General features: G+C 51.4%; 1 protein-coding gene across 12 annotated transcripts in view; it reads right to left on the reverse strand.

The window, feature by feature from the left end:
- Positions 1-1,389: 1,389 nt before the first annotated feature.
- The window catches only part of RALGPS1 (Ral GEF with PH domain and SH3 binding motif 1), a 306,693-nt gene continuing 290,228 nt past the window's right edge, over positions 1,390-17,854 (reverse strand). For 3 of the 12 annotated variants that reach the window (XM_023217125.1, XM_023217117.2, XM_023217115.1), the window contains 6 exons: positions 14,090-14,173; positions 12,626-12,731; positions 12,141-12,233; positions 11,811-11,916; positions 10,020-10,111; positions 1,390-5,811 (listed from right to left, as the gene is read on the reverse strand). In XM_023217125.1, coding sequence (XP_023072893.1) covers positions 5,782-5,811; positions 10,020-10,111; positions 11,811-11,916; positions 12,141-12,233; positions 12,626-12,731; positions 14,090-14,173 — 511 coding nt within the window. In that variant the 3' untranslated portion in view covers positions 1,390-5,781. Of the gene's footprint in view, positions 5,812-7,522; positions 10,112-11,810; positions 11,917-12,140; positions 12,234-12,625; positions 12,732-14,089; positions 14,174-17,854 lie in introns of those variants that run through there. The other 9 variants (XM_023217122.1, XM_023217116.2, XM_023217120.1 and 6 more) reach the window with 6 other exon arrangements.

Consider the following 17,854-nt stretch of genomic DNA (forward strand, 5'->3'; position numbering starts at 1 on the left):
AGGTATGGCCACGCCCCCAGGAGCCCCGCCTTTTCCCTTCGAAGCTCCCACCGACTCCGTTCCCAGATCAGCTCCATCGCCTCCTCAGTTCTGCTCTGACAGGGCCTGCCACAGCCCCGCCCGGCCGCGAGAGGCCCCGCCTACACTCGGTGGCCCCGCCCAGTCACCTCCCGCCTTCTGCGCCCTCGTCCAGCCTGCCCGCAGGCTCCGCGCGTGGTAGATGCCCGCACCCGTGGCTAAAGCGGCGTTTCGCCGTCTGGTCTGCGTTGGCTCCGGGATCCTGCCATCCATCAAGGGGGAGGTACTGCTGTCTTCTGGTGGCCGTTTGTGGCGCCTGACACCGTAAGGCTAAGTAAGGGGCTGGAGCTTTGCAGAATACCAGTTGTGGGTTCGCGTCTTGACTGTTAGTTTCTAACTGTGACAACCCCCAACCCCATCCTCACTTCCCTAAGTCAAATGCATTCTTCTCAGGGCCCTTGAACACTGCACTGTGATTGAGGGCAGCGACCCCATCTGGGTAAAGCTGGGGCCACCGTGCCGTCTAAATCAGGAGGAGGTGGTAAGCTAGGGCTACCTCGGCAAGCGGGGCTTTGTCGTAGCTAGGGAGGTGTGGCTATGCTGGCCTGGAACTGGGATGGTGGAGCAGAGCCCGAGGACTGTGCTTGTGTGGGGGGACCTGTGCTTGGGCGACTGGCCACTGCAGCTTTGGAAGGCACTGGCTGGGAAACTGAGGCAGTCCGGGCCAGGGGATCACACCACCCCCTGATGCACACTTCCTCAATGACTTCCAGGTTCTTTCTTGGTAAGGCCTGAACTTTGTGAGAGAACGAAGGGGCTGCCCAGATAGCACGGAGAGAAAGATGTAGAGGAGGCCTTTTTATTTCTCCTTCCAGCCCCTCTAGCGATGCCCCTGGTCCTCCCCTCAGGTTTCCATGAGATAACCCTTTTAAGACAGCCCTCTTTTTTCTCCAAGCGAGGTATAGTGGAGTTCTGAGCTTTTGCCTAACATCATGAAGTCCTCCCAACATACCTTTTCGGACTTAAAATCCCATTACTCCCACAAAACCTGTACTCAGTGAGATCGGGTTGCCTTTTTCCCAGCCTCACCCTGCTCCTTCTCATTTCTGTCTCTCTATTGCCCCCACCCTTCATGTGTTCTGCAACCTCTGAACTGAATCTCCAAATACCCACTGCCCTCTAAAGCATCCTACGTCTCCTGCCTCTCTCCCTGGAGTGCCTGTCCCTTCCTGAGGATGCTGCTCCCGCATGGTTTTGATGCTCTGGTTACGTCCTAGCTGAGTTTTGGGCTCCCCATGCCTCCTTTGTGTCTATCTGAAACAGCAACTGTTTGCTAAGTGAATGTGTGTGACTTTAATAAACTGAGCAGTATTCATTGGAAAACACATTTAATTTCAAAGTAAACAAAGATGTTGTACATTAAAGTATTTAATTAGTGAAATAATTATTATCAATGTAACAAGCTGAAAAATACAGCAACTTGATACAAGACTGAGGTAACAAAATACTTCACCAAAAATCTAAAGAACCCCATGGAGGGCTGATGGATGTTCAGTGGTTACTGTGGGTGAGACAATTCACAAGAATTAGAGAAAGTCCTTACACAACTGCATGCAGGGGTCTGCTGGAAAAAAAGACAGCCCAGGAGAGTGCAACAGATTTAACAGGAAACGAATTAAAATGTAGAAACTGATTTTCAACTTACTTCGAAGAGTACATAAGAAATTGAAAACTACTCTCTATGCAACATTTTGAATGCTAAGTGGAAAACCATGCATTTTGGCACGAAATTTATTCAAGATTATACCGTACTAATTAATTACTATTATTTCATTAGTGAATAGTCACAGTCGTTCAGAAATGGATAAAGAGATGAATGGTTATAAAATGGACAGATGATCTCCTGTGTTGCTGCTGTAAGCGGGGTTTTGAGGCTGCCCAGGGGGTGTACACGCTTGTGCAGCATACGGCTGCAAGGCGGTCTCAAGTCCATGGTACAAGTTCTCAACACCCAAGAAAATGCAGGTCTCGCTCATATTGTAGTTATTTAACATTGAAATTAAAAACAGAAACCTATGGAGCAAATACTGTGACATTTCAACCCTACTCTCTCATTCCACCTTTGGAATCCTCGGCATGGCCAACTGCAGCTCTGTGCCTGGCTCTTCTGGGCCAACCAGCCTGTAGGATAGTGACTTCATCCTCATTGCAACTGAATTCGCAGATCAAGAGGCTATTCAGTCTGTTGAGCCTTTTGATGCCTTTCTGGAGCAATCTATGCACAGGATTTATACTCAGGGCTAGGAGAGAAGCAAAGTCTTGCCTAAGGAGATATGTGTGGTGGGGACTACTTGTTTGTTGAGTGGTCAGGTCCGTGAGGGCAGGGATCAGCTCTGACTTGTTCTTAGCACAGGCAGCACTTGCTAGTGATGTGAATGAATAAATGAATGAATGGGTGGTTTTGTGCAGAGAATCTGTTATTTCTAAAGGACTAGGAGTTTGTTTTTTAACATGAAACCACTTGATATGTAAAAATGATGTAAAGCTGATTTAAGTCACTTATGGGCTCACAAACCAGAAAGCTGTGTTTTTGGCAATGCTCCCCAGTGGTTACGGACATCAGCAGTGTCGGGGAAGGGCTCTGGGCCCCACCTGAGGAACAGAGCAGATGTTGCCTGCAACTGGCTTCCTGTTTCATGGAGCATTTCCGCCTGTAAAATGGCATCCGAAAAGGTACACCTCTTGGGGCTTGGGAGGTGGGGTAAGATGATACTGGCCATCTTGGTAAGAAAAAAAAAAAAAGCACTATAAATGCAATTGGCAAAAGAGAGTGAGTTTCTTCCTAAACAGAATCTCTTCAAGTATGTACTTCCTCAGGTTCCACAGCCTTATAGGGAGGGAGGGGGCCAAAGTCTCTCACTGGGCAGTCAGAACAAGATTTCTACTGCTCTCTACCAAATCAATCCTCCATCAATATGTCAGTTGCCAGAATGCACTTGACTGATCTTGAATGACAAAACATGTTCAACTGTCCTAGGGAGAGAGGTGAGTTGTTCTTGGGACAACAATGTTACCAGCTACCAACTCCACAGTTGTAGAAAACTTTCTGTAACTTTCATTTTGGGGTGCCATGATCTATTTGCTTAAAAAAATACAGCATATGCATGCAAGAAATAATCCCTTCAATGGCTTTATAAACATTGGTGCAGTCTGGACAGTCCAGGAGCGAAAACTAGAAATGCTTCCCTCCAGGGGGAGGGTCCACCCATGGACTTTCCCACCTTGTGATTGGTGCCTGGCCCTCTCTGTCTCAGGCTCACAGGGTTCAAACCAACACTGGGAAGACAAGCAGCATTCAATGCCCATGTTTGGCCGAGCCTCTGCTTAGAGAGCTGAGTGTCTTCCAGCCTTATCTCCAGGACTCTTCCAGTGTGGTCAAGGCTCTTACTGCTTCTATAAGGCTTTTGCCAACAAAGTCTAAGGAGATTCTTCAAGATTCCGAGCTAAGAATGTTCTTGGGAGAGGACGTGGAAACAGACTAAATTAGTGAGAAGACTAAACATTTTGAATTGTGATTGTGCTATTTCAAATTAGGCTGAGACATTTGTGAAAGAAAAGACAAACTTATAAGGGATAGAAAATGACTTGTTTTTGTGGTGCCTGAAATTCTGAGGTTTTGGATTGGCATCTATAATACTTCCATGTGTGAAAAACCTGGACAGTTTGCAGAATGGAAAAACCCAAGGAAAATAGGTAGTTGATGTTCCACATCTTGCACTTTCATCCAAACTTATGACTTTTGAGAAGTTAACAGGTAGAATCAGATTGAATGTAAGTTAAAGTGTTAACACTGCATGGTTCTGGTCAGAGGTGCCTGGAGTGTTTGGCACTGTCATTCAGCCTCTAGATGCTGATTCGAATAGTCATCGGGAGAATGAGGGGCAACATCCGCGTGGGTGTGCAAAGCACCCAGTGTCAAGGTTTGATGGCATCAACTTTATCACCTGGAGTTTTCTCTTAGCAGGAAAGTATTCTAGTCTTTGCTCAAAAGGAAGATGAATTACTAAGCACAGTAAGGCTCAACTACAAAATGAGGCCCTGGTGGCAACTACTTTCCTCACCAAGTCATTCAGATTTCTAGAGAAGTTGTCATTATTTGGTCAAAATACAGTGGTGGGTCTTTTGGTCGTTTTGAAACTGACCTATTACAGTTTATTGGTGTCAATGTTGTTCTGAAGCATCCAGCCCAGAAACTCTTGAGGGTAGCTTGATGCCTGATCAGTGTGAGCTCTGAAACCATGACAGCTGCAAGGACCCAGAAATTCAGTCTCTTCCAGAAAACTGTTTAACAGTTAACTTCTCAGAGTTAGGATATCCAAATTAAAGGGGAAGCGGGAAGAGAAGATACTGTGATAAAGAGGAATTTATTATTTTGAATAAAAATGTATTTGTGCAAAATAAGTCACTTTAAAATGTGACAAAAGGTGACAGATAAGGACGTGGTTCATGTGAGGAGCTCCTAACTGAATGCAGAGGTTGGACTGTTCACTCCCCAGGGCTTTGCTCTCTTGTCACACGGTCATCAATTGTGCCCTTGGACTTGGAAAATGGAAAACTTGCTGGTGACTGCGTTTGGGGCCAAGACTGGGGAAGCTTAAGGTCTCAGGGTCACTCAGCTTCCCTTCATGATCAGGAATCTTGGTGGGCCCTGCCCTGGCAGTGGAGGCAAAGGGGTGAGATGATGATGGGGGCACAGGCTTCACCCTGCGGGGAGGGAGAGGTTGGCACCTCCTGGCTCCTGCACAGCTGATCACTATGAGCACGTCGGTTGGCGCTGCAACGTCACAACTTCCCATTCTGGCATGGTGGGAGGGGTGAGAAGAGGAGGGCCTCAGGCCCTGCTAAGAATGGGGAAGGGAGGAAGCAAGCAGGCCAGCAGCCCAGTCCACAGTCCTGAAGCCAGGTCCTGTCTCAGAAGGGCTGACAGCAAAGAGGCCTGGAAGGGACCCGGGGCCCCAGGAAACAGGCCTTCCAGATGAATAGCACCCATAGGAACAGAAAACAAGACACAATTTAAGGCATTGTTTGTTTACAGTAAAAGAATGAGGGACCCTCAACACAGGAGGAATCTAGGCTCTCACTCTGACCTTCCTTGGTGGACAGGGCTATAACTTAAGGTTAAAGCAGGGCCTCAAAGCGAATGAAGTGTGTGATGTCACAAGTCTTGTGCCAAAATGCATGTTTCTTGAAGAGTTCACACTCACTCACACACACATGTACAGCACGCACACGCAGAGGACGCTTCGGGGTTGTACAAAATCTGAGGCAGCCCTGTGGGTGAGCAACCCCACGCACTTGGGGTGTAAAAAGCCTGTTCCACAGCTGTTCCTTCTCTCGGGCCCCTCTCGCAGGTTAGTTAGCGCTGTCCACTCTGTGCCGTAGAAAGCACAGAGGACCCAACGTGGGCCGGGTGCTCTCTAGTCGCAGATGCAGGTGGTGGGCCCAGAGAGGGAGAGCGGGGTGACCACTGCCCCGAGAGGCGGTGCTGCAGAATGAGTGTCATGAGAGTCGCTGGGGACTGACAGGTGGATCCTGCACTGGTGGAGCCCTCTGGGATGGTGAGACCACAGGCCGTGTCCCCTGAGTCTGGCTGTGAGTTTCCCAGCACCCTGGCTCACAGCCTGTGCCCAGGACTGCTCTTCACCACCAGGCCCAGCCTGGGTTCCCAGAAGCCTCTGAAGTCACGCCACGTCCTGCAGAGACTTACTCAAATGACATAAGGTTTGCAGGTACCTAGAAGAGAAAGCTCAGTCTCTTGTTAAAGTTTCGACCTCAGAGGACAAGGGGTGGTCCCTAGAGGAAGGGACAGGCCTTTCCCCATGAGTCTGGGAATGAGCAGGTTGGGTAGGGAGAGGGCATGGCAATAACAATAGCCACCCCATGTGAAGTGGCAGCTGAGCGCCGGGCACTGCTTTGAATCCACTATGTGCACTGCGTCCTCAAGTCCTCACTTCAACCTCACGGGGCAGGCACTGGCATCGTCCTCATTACGAAGATGAGGAAACTGAGGCTTAGAGAGGTTCAGTACACAGCAAGTAAGCAGCAGGGCTAAGAACCCAGAGCCCATGCTCTCAACCTGTCTCCTTCAGTGAAAATCAAACTGCGCTTGGGGCAGAGAGACAAATCCTGAAGGCCTGAGGTGTGTGCAGAGGGTGGGTGGCGGGAGTTGGTAAAAGGAAGCACAGGAGAAAGAGTCAGTTCAGGGATATCAGAAACCCCAAGACCTTCCCACAGCTCTGTGCCCAGGACAAGATCTTAGCCCCCTTTACTGGCGGGACTACTAGCCCCAAGGTCAGAGTGTTTCTGCCAACCCCAAAAGCTGCCAACAGGCCCTCAGCCCCAGCCCTCCTCCATCGGCACTGCTGGGGGAGGATTTGATTAGAAATAATTTCATTTAAAAAAATCCATTTTGGTGTCATTTTGGTCAAATGATGAATCAGGAAAAAAATGCCTCTCCATGTACCAGGAGACAGTTCTAAGAATGGTCATTAGCAGCACTGTTCACTACAGCAAAAAAGCAGAAAATCAGTCCCGGGATGCCCAACAGAAGAACTGATAACAATGAAATCAGCACAAATAAATGAATGACTGCTACATGTGGTAACACAGATGAATCCTAGGAACATGTTATAGGAGAAAAGCAAGACACAAGAAAATGCATCGTTATGGTTCTATTTATAAGAAAGTTTTTTGTTTGTTTGTTTTTTGAGATGGAGTCTCGCTCTGTCGCCCAGGCTGGGGTGCAGTGGCCGGATCTCAGCTCACTGCAAGCTCCGCCTCCCTGGTTCACGCCATTCTCTTGCCTCAGCCTCCCGAGTAGCTAGTACTACAGGCACCCACCACCTCGCCCGGCTAGTTTTTTGTATTTTTTAGTAGAGACGGGGTTTCACCGTGTTAGCCAGGATGGTCTCGATCTCCTGGCCTTGTGATCCACCTGTCTCGGCCTCCCAAAGTGCTGGGATTACAGGCTTGAGCCACCGCACCTGGCCTATAAGAAAGTTTTAAAATGCACCCCAGACAATACATGAAGGAATTAAGTATGTGACCGGTAATTCTAAGGGAATAATCAGCAGACAGCAGACAAATCAGCAGAGCGGTTCTGGGGCACAGCTGGGAGGGGAACAAGCCAAAGTAGGAAGAGGCCATGGTGAGGGACAGCATTCCAAGGCCCTAGTGGCTCTGCTGTTAGGCACATGGTGGCAATAGGGTGTTTTATTGCTGTTGTTTATAGCTACACATATGTTATAGATAAGGTTTAAGTGTATTCAGTGTTAACAAAAACAAGTTTAGGACATGCAGTTCCACAGGATAGAAAATCAATCTAGTGACTGTGATTTTTCCACATGAATAGATGCATTTCTGTCACACCCTTTCTTACACCCTCCTGGCATTCCATCACACAGATATACTGTGATTCACTTAAATCATCCTCTGTTGTTGAATATTTCAGTTGTTGTCAACTTTTTATTATTACATGTAGCATAGAGTGGGAATATTTGGTTGAAAGTAAATTAGAAATAAAAAGGGGGAAAAGTAGGAAGAAAAATCCCCTCCTCCAGGTCTGAAAGTCAGACAAAAATCCTTAAAAACTGTAGCCTTGCCATGCTACACCACATTTGCCAATACGTGAAACTGACCCATTAGTGCTCTGCGGGATCAGCCTGCGCTGCCTGCTGGGGCTGCTGTCATCCTCTGGCCGCTTCTCCAAAGAGGGACAATGGGTTTTGCTCAGGGTTACCACTGTGGCTCCTGGCTGGGACCACCATGCTGCCCAGGCTTCAGGCACAGGGCCCTGCCTCCTTCCCCACACTGCCCTCCACGTGGTCCACCTTGGGGCTGTCAGTTCCCGTTGGACCTGGAGCTGCTCTGGCTTCCTGTGTGTGGTAGGTGAGCTTCAGTGTGCTGTGCTCTTAGAGAGTGGCCCTCAGAGCTACTGAGGGACCCCAGACACACACGGTGTGACCAGCGTGGAAGAGGCCAGGATGCTCTTCCTCTCTTAATGCAATCTGAGGCGGCAGCAGTCTCGTTCAGGTCTTGGCACCTTGTCTCAAGGGATCACCTTGACATGGCTGCCAACCAAAACCCTTGTCTTCCCGTCATACGGATGGCCAATTACATTTATTCAGTGTACAAACTATATATAAAGCTCTCTAGAAATGATAGAATTACCATTTCTTGTGTATCATCTTAGAACTTTTATACAGACAAGATCATCCTTTCCAAATGTTTTTACCCTGATCTCCCTCTTTCTAAAAACTATCAAGTGTTGCACAACAGGGACCCCCGGAGGGTTACATAGGCTTCCAGGGTTTTGTTCCTATCAAGAACGATGCTGCAGTGAACATTCTTAAACACAGCTTTGAGCACATGTGTGGGCACATCCCTAGGACAAATCCCCCAAAGTCAGATGGGTGAGTCAAGGGAATCAACTGCAATTTATTTGGAACCTGTGGCACCTGTTTATTCTTGTATTGGTCTTGTCCTGTTTTAGTTGGTCAAGGACTAATTCTGAGAACTTGCTAATTCTGCTTTCTAGCTTCTTATCATCTATAATTTCAATCAGCTGCTTGTATTTGTCCTCATCTGTGTTATAGATCCTGAATAGGACCGAGCTGAGCACCGAGCCCTAGGACCTGTCACTGTCACTAGAGACCTCCCTCCAGCTTCCAGAACCACTTGGAGGGACCAAGAAGTCTGTGACTGTGCCTTGTGGCACCATGAAGTCCCCATCCTCCTGGACCCAAATGCCTGGTATGAACTTGCCTTTGCTGAGGTCCCCCAGACTTCAGAATTGCTACCTGCAAGGAGGCTTGCTGAGTCTACTTCCAGGCACTACCCCCGACTGTCCTCCTTGAAGCGCCACCCTCTATGCCATGCGCCTAGCCCTCCCAAGATGGGCTAGGAGAGGACTCCTGCTTCCCCCACTCCTCCTCTGGCTGATCCCTGGGGAACACACCCCATGGACACTTAGGGACAGGAGCATCAATGCTGCCCACCTGACCCCCAGGGAGCAGGAGGCTTCAGCCCGCTCCCATTTGCTGCTGAGGGCAAAGGCAGCCATTTCTCTCACAAGCCTGGACAGCTGGGGATGTGCTTCCAGTCTTTTGCTCAGCTGCGGGGGTTACCAGGGAAGTGGAGGCAGGACAGGCAGGAGGGCTCAGGGGCAACAAATAGCGAATCAGGGGAGTCAGGCAGACTTGGGTTCAATCCCAGCTCCACTGCTCACTAACATGGGACCTTAAACGTGTGTCTGCCCCTTTCTGAGCCTCAGAATCCTCAGCACAAAATGGAGACAGTAAGAGAATCTACCTCACAGGGATGTTGGGAGAATTCAGCCAATTCCTGCACGTGAAGCATTTCATGTAACACCCTTGGTGGGATGGCTGGGGGCGACCAGGGGAGGGGGCCATACCACGAGCCAGGCCCAGTAGGCCAGAGGGGGCCTATGTCAATACAGAATCTACTGGTTCAAACACACTGAGAAGCTAGGGACCCCCTTCACCAGCGGCCTTGCCTGGCCCGTGGCTGGCTGTCAGTTAAGTTAGCTGCATTCTTCCCAAGGGTTGTGGGGCAGGGAGGAGTGAGTGTGGAGTATTCCCATGAAGTCAGCTCTTGGCAGGGATGACCTAAATAGATGCTAGAACCTGATCCTGGGGTGATATCGCAGCTGCTCAAAACTATCCCCGAGTGGGTGTTTCTGTGGCATTTCCTATTGTGGGAAAGATACAGGAACCAGATTCAAAGTTCTGGTCTGGAGCTGGGCTTGGTTCTAAGCTGAGCAAGGGGGTGCCTTGTCTCAAGGGAAGATGCTGATCAGAAGAGGGTATCTGAGAGTGTGGCTAATGGGCTCTGAAAGAAGAGAACCCTGTTTTCTAAGGACCCTTAGTTCCAAGGGTGGGAGAGGATATTTCAGGTAACAAGCAGGATTTTGGTGACTTTACCTGAGGCCTGTTGCTTTTACATGCATCATCCAAATGCTTGTGCCACAGTATTGCATGAAATCGGGAACCAGTCTGAAACTTGTAAACATTGCCTGATGGATAGAGAAACCATGAGTTAAGAAGAGGGCCGCGTAGGAGGCTCAGCTGGTGACTGTGGCATAAAGATAAATGTAAACACGGGTAACTAAACTAGGAAGGTCGGCCCAGGTGAGCCGGAACATGCAGAGAAAGCAGCCTCCAGTGCTCCCTCCAGTGGTCTCTTTGGACCATGGCTTTTAACCATTTTGGGGCCATGGTGCCTTTGGCTGTCTGGTTAAGCCTGTGGACCATCCTCAGAATAATGTTTCCAAAAGTATAAAAGACAAAGGAAATCGATAATACTCAAATATAGTTATTAAACTACTAAAAAACAAACCAGTGGTATAATTCTATAGGTGCTTCTATATTAAAGCACTAAGAACAAGATCTAGTACAAGTCTGATACTGTACTGTAATTTCAAAGAGATAAGCATAAGTGACATTTTGAAATGTCTGTAACAATACGTGATTTCTCTTGGAGATAAAATCACAGGTATTGCTAACATTTTTATTGTTGGATGTTTATACTCATAACTGAAGGAATCAGAAGTCACTGAAAACAAAGATGCATTTTTTTCCACACCCAAGTTCACAGACCTCTTGAATTCTGTCCATGGACCCTGGCCACCCCTTGTGTCACATTTCCTTAAGAAACCACTACTAATCTGGTCCAGACTGTTGAGGGAGGAACAATGGTAACCAAACTCAGGACACACTGCCACATGTGTGCAACAAATGTGGCTTCAGTCACTCAGACACTGAGCAGAGAACTTGGCAATTTATCTCTTCCCCATTCCAGGATCCTGGAGGCTCCCTTTGTTTCTCTGCTTCTCAGCTAAGAACATTCGAGCCTGAAACTCAAGGCATGGTCTCCCCACCAGCGCCGCCATCTGCATCACCCGGGAGCTTGTTGGAAATGCAGAATCTTGGTCTCTACCCCAGATCTGTTGAATCCAAATCTGAATTTTAACCAGATCTCCAGGTGATTTGTGTGTTCATGAACCCTACAGTAGAACATTCCTGTTAAGGTGTGAAAATGCGTGGGGATTTTCCAGCCCCAGTCAGTTTGCCTGGTTGGAATCCAATTGACCCAGGCAATTTTGGATTTTTTGTCATGTGACATGGGTTACTGAGGAGACCTGCCACATCTGTTCCAAATGTCAATGAAGACAGGGCTACTCGACAGGATGGTGTCCAGAATCTCTCCTTCGCAGCATGATCATGAAGTGGGAACCAGGAGGAACTGGGAGACAGCTAGAGAAGGTTGGAGCTTTGGGAAGTTAAGAGCGTTCTTCTCTGAGTTGGCCTTGGATCTGGAAACTGCCAGAGTCTCATGGCACAGGCATGTCAGGGGATCCCTGAAATCTCCCCAGAGCCAAGACCCTTCCAGCCTTACGGCCCTGCCTCATCCAGCCTTACTATTTATTCCAAGACCGTGAGGCTACAGCTCCTGGAGTGATGGGCCCCAGCAGCCACAGGTAAGGCCGCAAAAAGGATTCCAGCACCCTGTGCCTCGTACCCTGCTCAAAGGACATGCCAGCCATGATCTATGCAGCCTTTGTGGACTAGCATGGACCCTATGAACATCAGAATCTAAAGCAAAGGGAAGGCAGCAGCCTCAAAAGCTCCTAATAACTTCAAAATGCACACACTGAGCAGGAGAGAAAATGGGCAGAGAGCAGTTGCAGGCACCAGCTCTGGCCTGCTGCCTACCTTTGTCAGGGTTGTTCAGCTGGAAGATATCTGGGTGCTCAGGGTCATCAGGCAGCTGCACCATCCAGCCCACGATGGAAACCTTTTTGCCAGGTGTGGATTTATACTGCAGGAGAGCAACAACACAGCCGGAGACCCGGGCCCAGCCCTCCACTCCACAAGGGAGGCCGACCTGGGTCAGGCAAGGCTCCCTCCCTCCCCTGCCACCTTCCCACCTGCATCCTCCGCAGTTCACATAGATCCCTTTCCCACCACCATCCTCCACAGTTCACAGAGCTCCCTTCCCCACTAGAGGAAGTCCCAGTAATAGAGTCCTTTCAAGGGACTTACGTGTTTTCTGTCTGTGCCCCGCAAGGACTTGGCTCCGTAGTACAGGAGGGTGGATCCTGAGAGTATGACCCAGTACCTGGTCCACGAGGACAGCTACAGAGGAAGGAGAGGCTGAGTGATGCCACCAGGGGTCATGGGGGTAGAGGACCCCTGGCTGATTCCAGACCCAGCCATCCCATCAATGCCACTGCAGGCCCCATCTCTTCCCTGGCCCTCCACCACCCCCCGGCAATGCTAACTTCCACCTAGGACCAAGAGAGGAGGCGTCTTCCCTCCCCTCTCTTGCTCCTTTACTCAGGGAGCCCTTCTTTTGTTCATTTTAAGGCAGTGTCGGGCGTAATTCCCGAGAATTCAGCTCACTGCACGCCCACTGCAAGCCGGGCCTCTGCCACGCATGTGACTTTCTTGCTGAGACCTCTAGGAGTGAGCACTATTTACAGACGCGGAAGCCCCTGCTGCCCAGGTGGATGTGGGTCTGTACTTACCGCAGGCTTCCGCCCTTCCTTGAGCAGGGTTTTTCTTCTCAGAGGCCCCTCCATGGTGGGCACGGCTGCCGAATTCCCCAGAGAACAGATGCACGGGCCGGTGGGGCTGAGGAGAGACCACCGGTCAGACATCGCCCTGGAGGAGCTGAGGTCAAGCACCCTCTCTCTCACTGGGGACCACAGGTGCCCCCACTACCAAGTCCGTGATGTCCCAGCAGTCCAGACTCAACAGCACAGGGCAAGGCCCGGAGGGGAGGGCCAGGTGATGACGCACATGAAGGGCCCACCGCCAAGGACTCCCACACCCGTCTCTCTGGGGCGGCAAAGCTCCAGGCTTGGTGACCAAGTTCCTCATAACCCAGGCCCCGATCAGCACCCCCAACCTATCCTGAGGGCTGCTTCTGTCGTGGCCGCAGCCTGGCCGCTCCCTGGGGCTGGTGTGGGCGCCTCCACACCTGAGGAGCTGGTGCCTGTGAAGCCCCAGCTCCAGCAGCCCTTCCTTCTGGTGTTGGCAGGAGCCTCAGAGGAGCAGCGAGGACGGGAAGAGGCGGTGTGGAGTGACAAGAGGGACACAAGCCCACACGCACCATTCCCCACACCTTTCCCAGGCTCTTCACTCATCGTCTCTCTTGGGGACTCAAGCATCACCTACAGATGAAGGCGTCCAAGGGCATGGCAGCCTACACCTCCCTCCTGAGCTCCAGATCTGCCCACGGCCCAGGAATGGCACCACCCCCTGCTGGCTGCTTCAGCCAGAAAGCTGGGGTTTTCTTCTGTTTCGGATGCCCCGTAACCTAATCAATCCCAAGGATGCACTGGGGATCAGGTACTAAACATGTCTGACCATCCATCTTAGCCATCCCACTACACCTTACGCCACCGGACCATCCTTTGAGCCACTGCCCAGTGCGCTCCACTGACCTTCCTGGATCCACACTGGCCAGTGCCTCCACCCTCCCCCTCTCCTCTCCTCCACCCACCCACAGCAAGCCCCTTTTATGGCTCCCTGTCGTTCTTAAGGTCTGAGCCACCATCCTCACCCCTGCTGGATGCTGGATGCGGCTCTGGCTCATCTCATGTCCCTGCCGTCTCTCATTCCTTCCAACATTCCCTCCCTTCCCTTCACTCGAATCATCCAGCCCTTCCTGCCTCACAGCCCACGCTGTCCCTTTGCTGGCAGCACTCTCATTGCCCCTCTACTTCCAATTATTTGGCAAATTCCTATCATTCTTCCAGTCTCTTTTTCAGGGAGGCCCTCCCTGATCTCCGGAACCAAGTAAGCTCCCCCTCCTCTTCCTGAGTGCCCCTCACCTCCTCTGGGACAGCCAGTGCACCTGGCAGTAGCCTCACGGGGGCAAAGGCTGTGTCTGTTTCTTTCGGCAGCCTCTAGCACAGTGCTTGGCATCCAACACGCCATAAAACAAGCTATGTGTCAAACAAATGAACACATGAACACATGGATACCTGTAGACACAGCTCCGGGTTCTGGGAGAGTTCCGAACTGGAACCCGCCAGTTGGGCCCCAGGGTGGCATAGAGACGTCCCCTGCTTCAGAGGAAAAGGGTTAAATTTTAGCAAGAGCTTTGAAAGACCAGATGCTCCTGAAGGAGGCAAGAGCACCCCGGACTACATAATCAGTTAGCTCAGGAAGCCCCGCAGAGCAACCTCCCTCCCTCCCCAACTTCTCCCCGGCCTCCTCGGCCACACTGCAAGCACACCTGGAGCTGCCTGGCCAGTAAACACAGCAACCCTCAGAGTCTCTAAGTCTCCAGGTAATTCAACGTTTTATTGAGTGTTCACCCTTTTTCCAGTGTCAAGAGCATGATTAAAATCCAGGCATGCCCACCTGCCTCAGTTTGGGGCTGAGATGTTTCATAGCAAACACTGTACAGCCCCGACAATCCATGGCAAGTCCACTTGAAAAGTGCACACAGAATTGTGGGCAGCCTTGCATGTCGGGCTTGGGGGCCATTCACCAGGACATAACGGGAGCCTTCTGTTTGCTACATCCTCTCCACTGGAGTCTCCTCTGTGGCTCCAGCCAGGCCCCTGCAAACTTGCTCTGTGACCTGCTGCAGCATCCAGGAGTCCATGCTCCAAGCTTGCTCCGTGGGCGGCCCTCTGGCTTTCCTCTCACCTGCACTCCCGGCAGTGAGCCTTTCCAGGGCAACGTGCAGCTTCCTGCTCTGCCTCTTTGCAGGGAGGCACCCTCTTTCTCCTTTAGCCTCTCTTGTCTTAGAAGACTCACGTCCCGTATCCACCTGATGTTCCAACCTTCTCCCCACCCTTGAGGCATGGCCTACTCTCTGACCACAGCTCTTCTTGCCCATTGGCCAGACAACAATATAATCAACTTAATAAGTCAGATGAGGCCCAGAGTTCCTTTGTAAGATCCCCTCAGTCCTCCATGGTCAGCCGTAGGTTGCTGCCTGTTGCTCTGTGATACCAGCGCCTGTGGGTGGTGTGGGGCCGCCCTCACGCATTGCAGCGGGTACATTGGACCTGCCCAGGGGCCTTTGTCCTCCTCCCAGGAAGGAGCTCTTCTTGATGACCATCTCGGGTCCAGTGTCCAGGGCCCAGGGCTGGTGGGAGTTTGATGGTTAGCTGGGATGGCTGCTCCAGGCCCCTGAGCCTCCTGCCCATCGGCTCCTCCTCTCTAGGTGGTGTACCATAGCATGTGCTTGACCCCCCAGTTCTCTAACATAACGGGTGTCAGGATGGTCATAGGCTGACCCCACCACCACCCATACTGAGCTGTAGCACAGACAAGAGAGGCCCTCGTGTGCTAAACTACCAGGCCACTGGCCCAATGGCCACCTCCCTCTCAGAAAGAGGGGTGGAGTGCAGCAAGTGAATGTGACCCATGCAGATAACCATGAGTCTCTCATTCTGGACAGGTCAAACAGTCACCAACTTCACTGTTACCGACACCACATGCTGGGCACCTCGCAAGTGAGTGCACTAGCACGGCAGGTCACTGCACAAGCCCGTGCAGAAGCAGCACTGCTCAGGGGAACTGGCCACGGCTGCCTCCGGGGCTGCTCTTCTTCCAGCTGTAACCAGGGATTTCTTCTGAGCAGGGTCTGACAATGGCCTTTCCTGCCGTGAGATCCTGTGTGGCTTTGTCTGCTACCCAGGGACGTTTCCGCCTCACCTGAGCTGGATTCCAGCTCTGAGCTGCCACCTGTTGGGAGCTGAGGATGGAGTCCGCCTTCCCAGAGCCGCGCCCTCTGGCCCCTTGGCCACTTTTCTTCTCATGAGTCTTTTTCCCTGTTACCTGAGGAGAATGTGATGGCAGTAGATCGTCCGCAGTTTGCACAGCACCTGAGACAGGGCACAGTGGCCAGCGCGGCTACTTTCTTCCCATCATTCTCTCCCTTTGCGTGAGACAGTGCGAGGCTTCGTATTTCACAGATGTTTGAAGGAACGGACACTGTTGATGGAGAGCTTGAAACAAGCATCTTCCAAGCAGGCCAGTCTCGTAAGCAGCCTTTCCTCATGTCCTCCCTAAAGGAGTGAGGAGTGGACTGGCGGGGAGCACAAGGATACCAGGGGTCGCTGGGGGGCTCTCGACAGACCAAGTAGTCACCAGGTGGTGAGCGCTCACATGCTCACACGCTCTGATGCCCCTGCAACTTCATCGAGTGCACTCACGCTGTCGCGAAAACTTTGTGTAAAGCACCCTTACCCTCCCCACAATGAGGAAACTGAGGCTCAGTGATGTGAACCTACTTGACCAAGGCATGAGTCTTGTAAGCTAGGACTTGAACCCAGGACTGTCTGACTCTGCAGCCCAAGTTCCTCACCACACTGTGAGATGCGGCCTTTTAGGATGGAGGGAGAGGCGTCAGCGTCAGCACAGTGGGGTCTGTCACAGGGACTGGCCCACTGTGGCCTTTCAGGATAGAGGGAGAGGCGGCAGCGGCAGCAGGGTGGGGTCTGTCGCAGGGACTGGCCCACTGTGGCCTTTCAGGATAGAGGGAGAGGTGGCAGCGGCAGCACGGTGGGGTCTGTCGCAGGGACTGGGCCACCGCAGGCTCTTGCTGGCATTCTCCTCTCAGAGGTTCCTCTACTTGTGGGTCCCCACCTGCACTCACGCTGCCTGGGATTTGTCAGTGTCTGAGACTGAATGACCACAAGATTCTTAGGCTTGGGGATCTCCCAGGATGGGGCCACCTCCCAGGTCTCCTGGTCCCTTGGTGGCCCCAGTGGAGCGGTCTCCTGGCAGTTGCTGCCTGGCACTGAAGAGCAGCTGCCTCTTCTCAACGGCATACCACGTGCCAACTACATGCTTTCACACAAGAGCATGCCCAGCTCTGTGAGAGGGGCCCTGTTCTCAGTTTAAGATGAGGAAACTGAGGCTCAAGGAGGCATCACCTTGCTGGCCTGTCATTAGAGACAGAGACTCAAGTGTTCACAAAGGGAGGCTCATTTTCTGGTGCGGGTGGAGGGCCTGTGCCAGGGTGGCTGCTCCAGGCTGTGGAAGTCAGAGCCTGCTCTCTCTGGAGCCAGGGGGAGCGACCCCAGGCCTTGAAGAGCAGCACCAGTGTGACCTTTCTCCAGGCCAACCTTTAGGAACATAGAGTCAGGGTGGAAGTGAACAGCCTTCCCTCTAGGTGAGCCCTCCAGAGTTGGAGGAGGACCTTGCTGGGCAGGGCAACTCTGGCTGCCTGGCAGGCCAGCATCAGCATAGAGCAGCTAGGATCTTCAGCCCCCGGAACCAGACAATCTGAAAGTGTCTGGAAATGTCCCTGCTTTGAGAAAATTTGTTATTTGAATGTTCAGGGCCAGAAAATGCAAAATGATTGGGTGGTGGTATCAGAGGAACCACAGAAATCATAGATTCTTCTTTTTTTTTTTTTTTTTTGGTAACTGACATAAGGGCTCATAGCCCAGAACCACAGATACCTTTCCCAATGTCATTCTGAGAACCTGTGGCTGAACACTGTCCTAGGAAGGCCATTTGACTGTCCCCTCTCAGGGATCTTAGGTGGAGTCAGAAGGAGGGCTGAAACAGGCAATTGAGGCTTGCCCAGACCAGGAGCTTGTGGGAGCCTGAGTCCGGGGAAGACATCGACTGGCAACAATATAGAACACTTCAGTCCCAAGGGGTGTGCAAGGTGATGAGGAGGAGGAGGATGGGGTCATGGGATGATAATGATAGGACAACGAGATGACGGGATGATGATGGTGGTGGTGGTGACAGTGAAAGTGGGAGGATGGAATGAG

Source organism: Piliocolobus tephrosceles, chromosome 14 (genome assembly GCF_002776525.5).
Source record: "Piliocolobus tephrosceles isolate RC106 chromosome 14, ASM277652v3, whole genome shotgun sequence".
NCBI classification, from domain to species: domain Eukaryota; kingdom Metazoa; phylum Chordata; class Mammalia; order Primates; family Cercopithecidae; genus Piliocolobus; species Piliocolobus tephrosceles.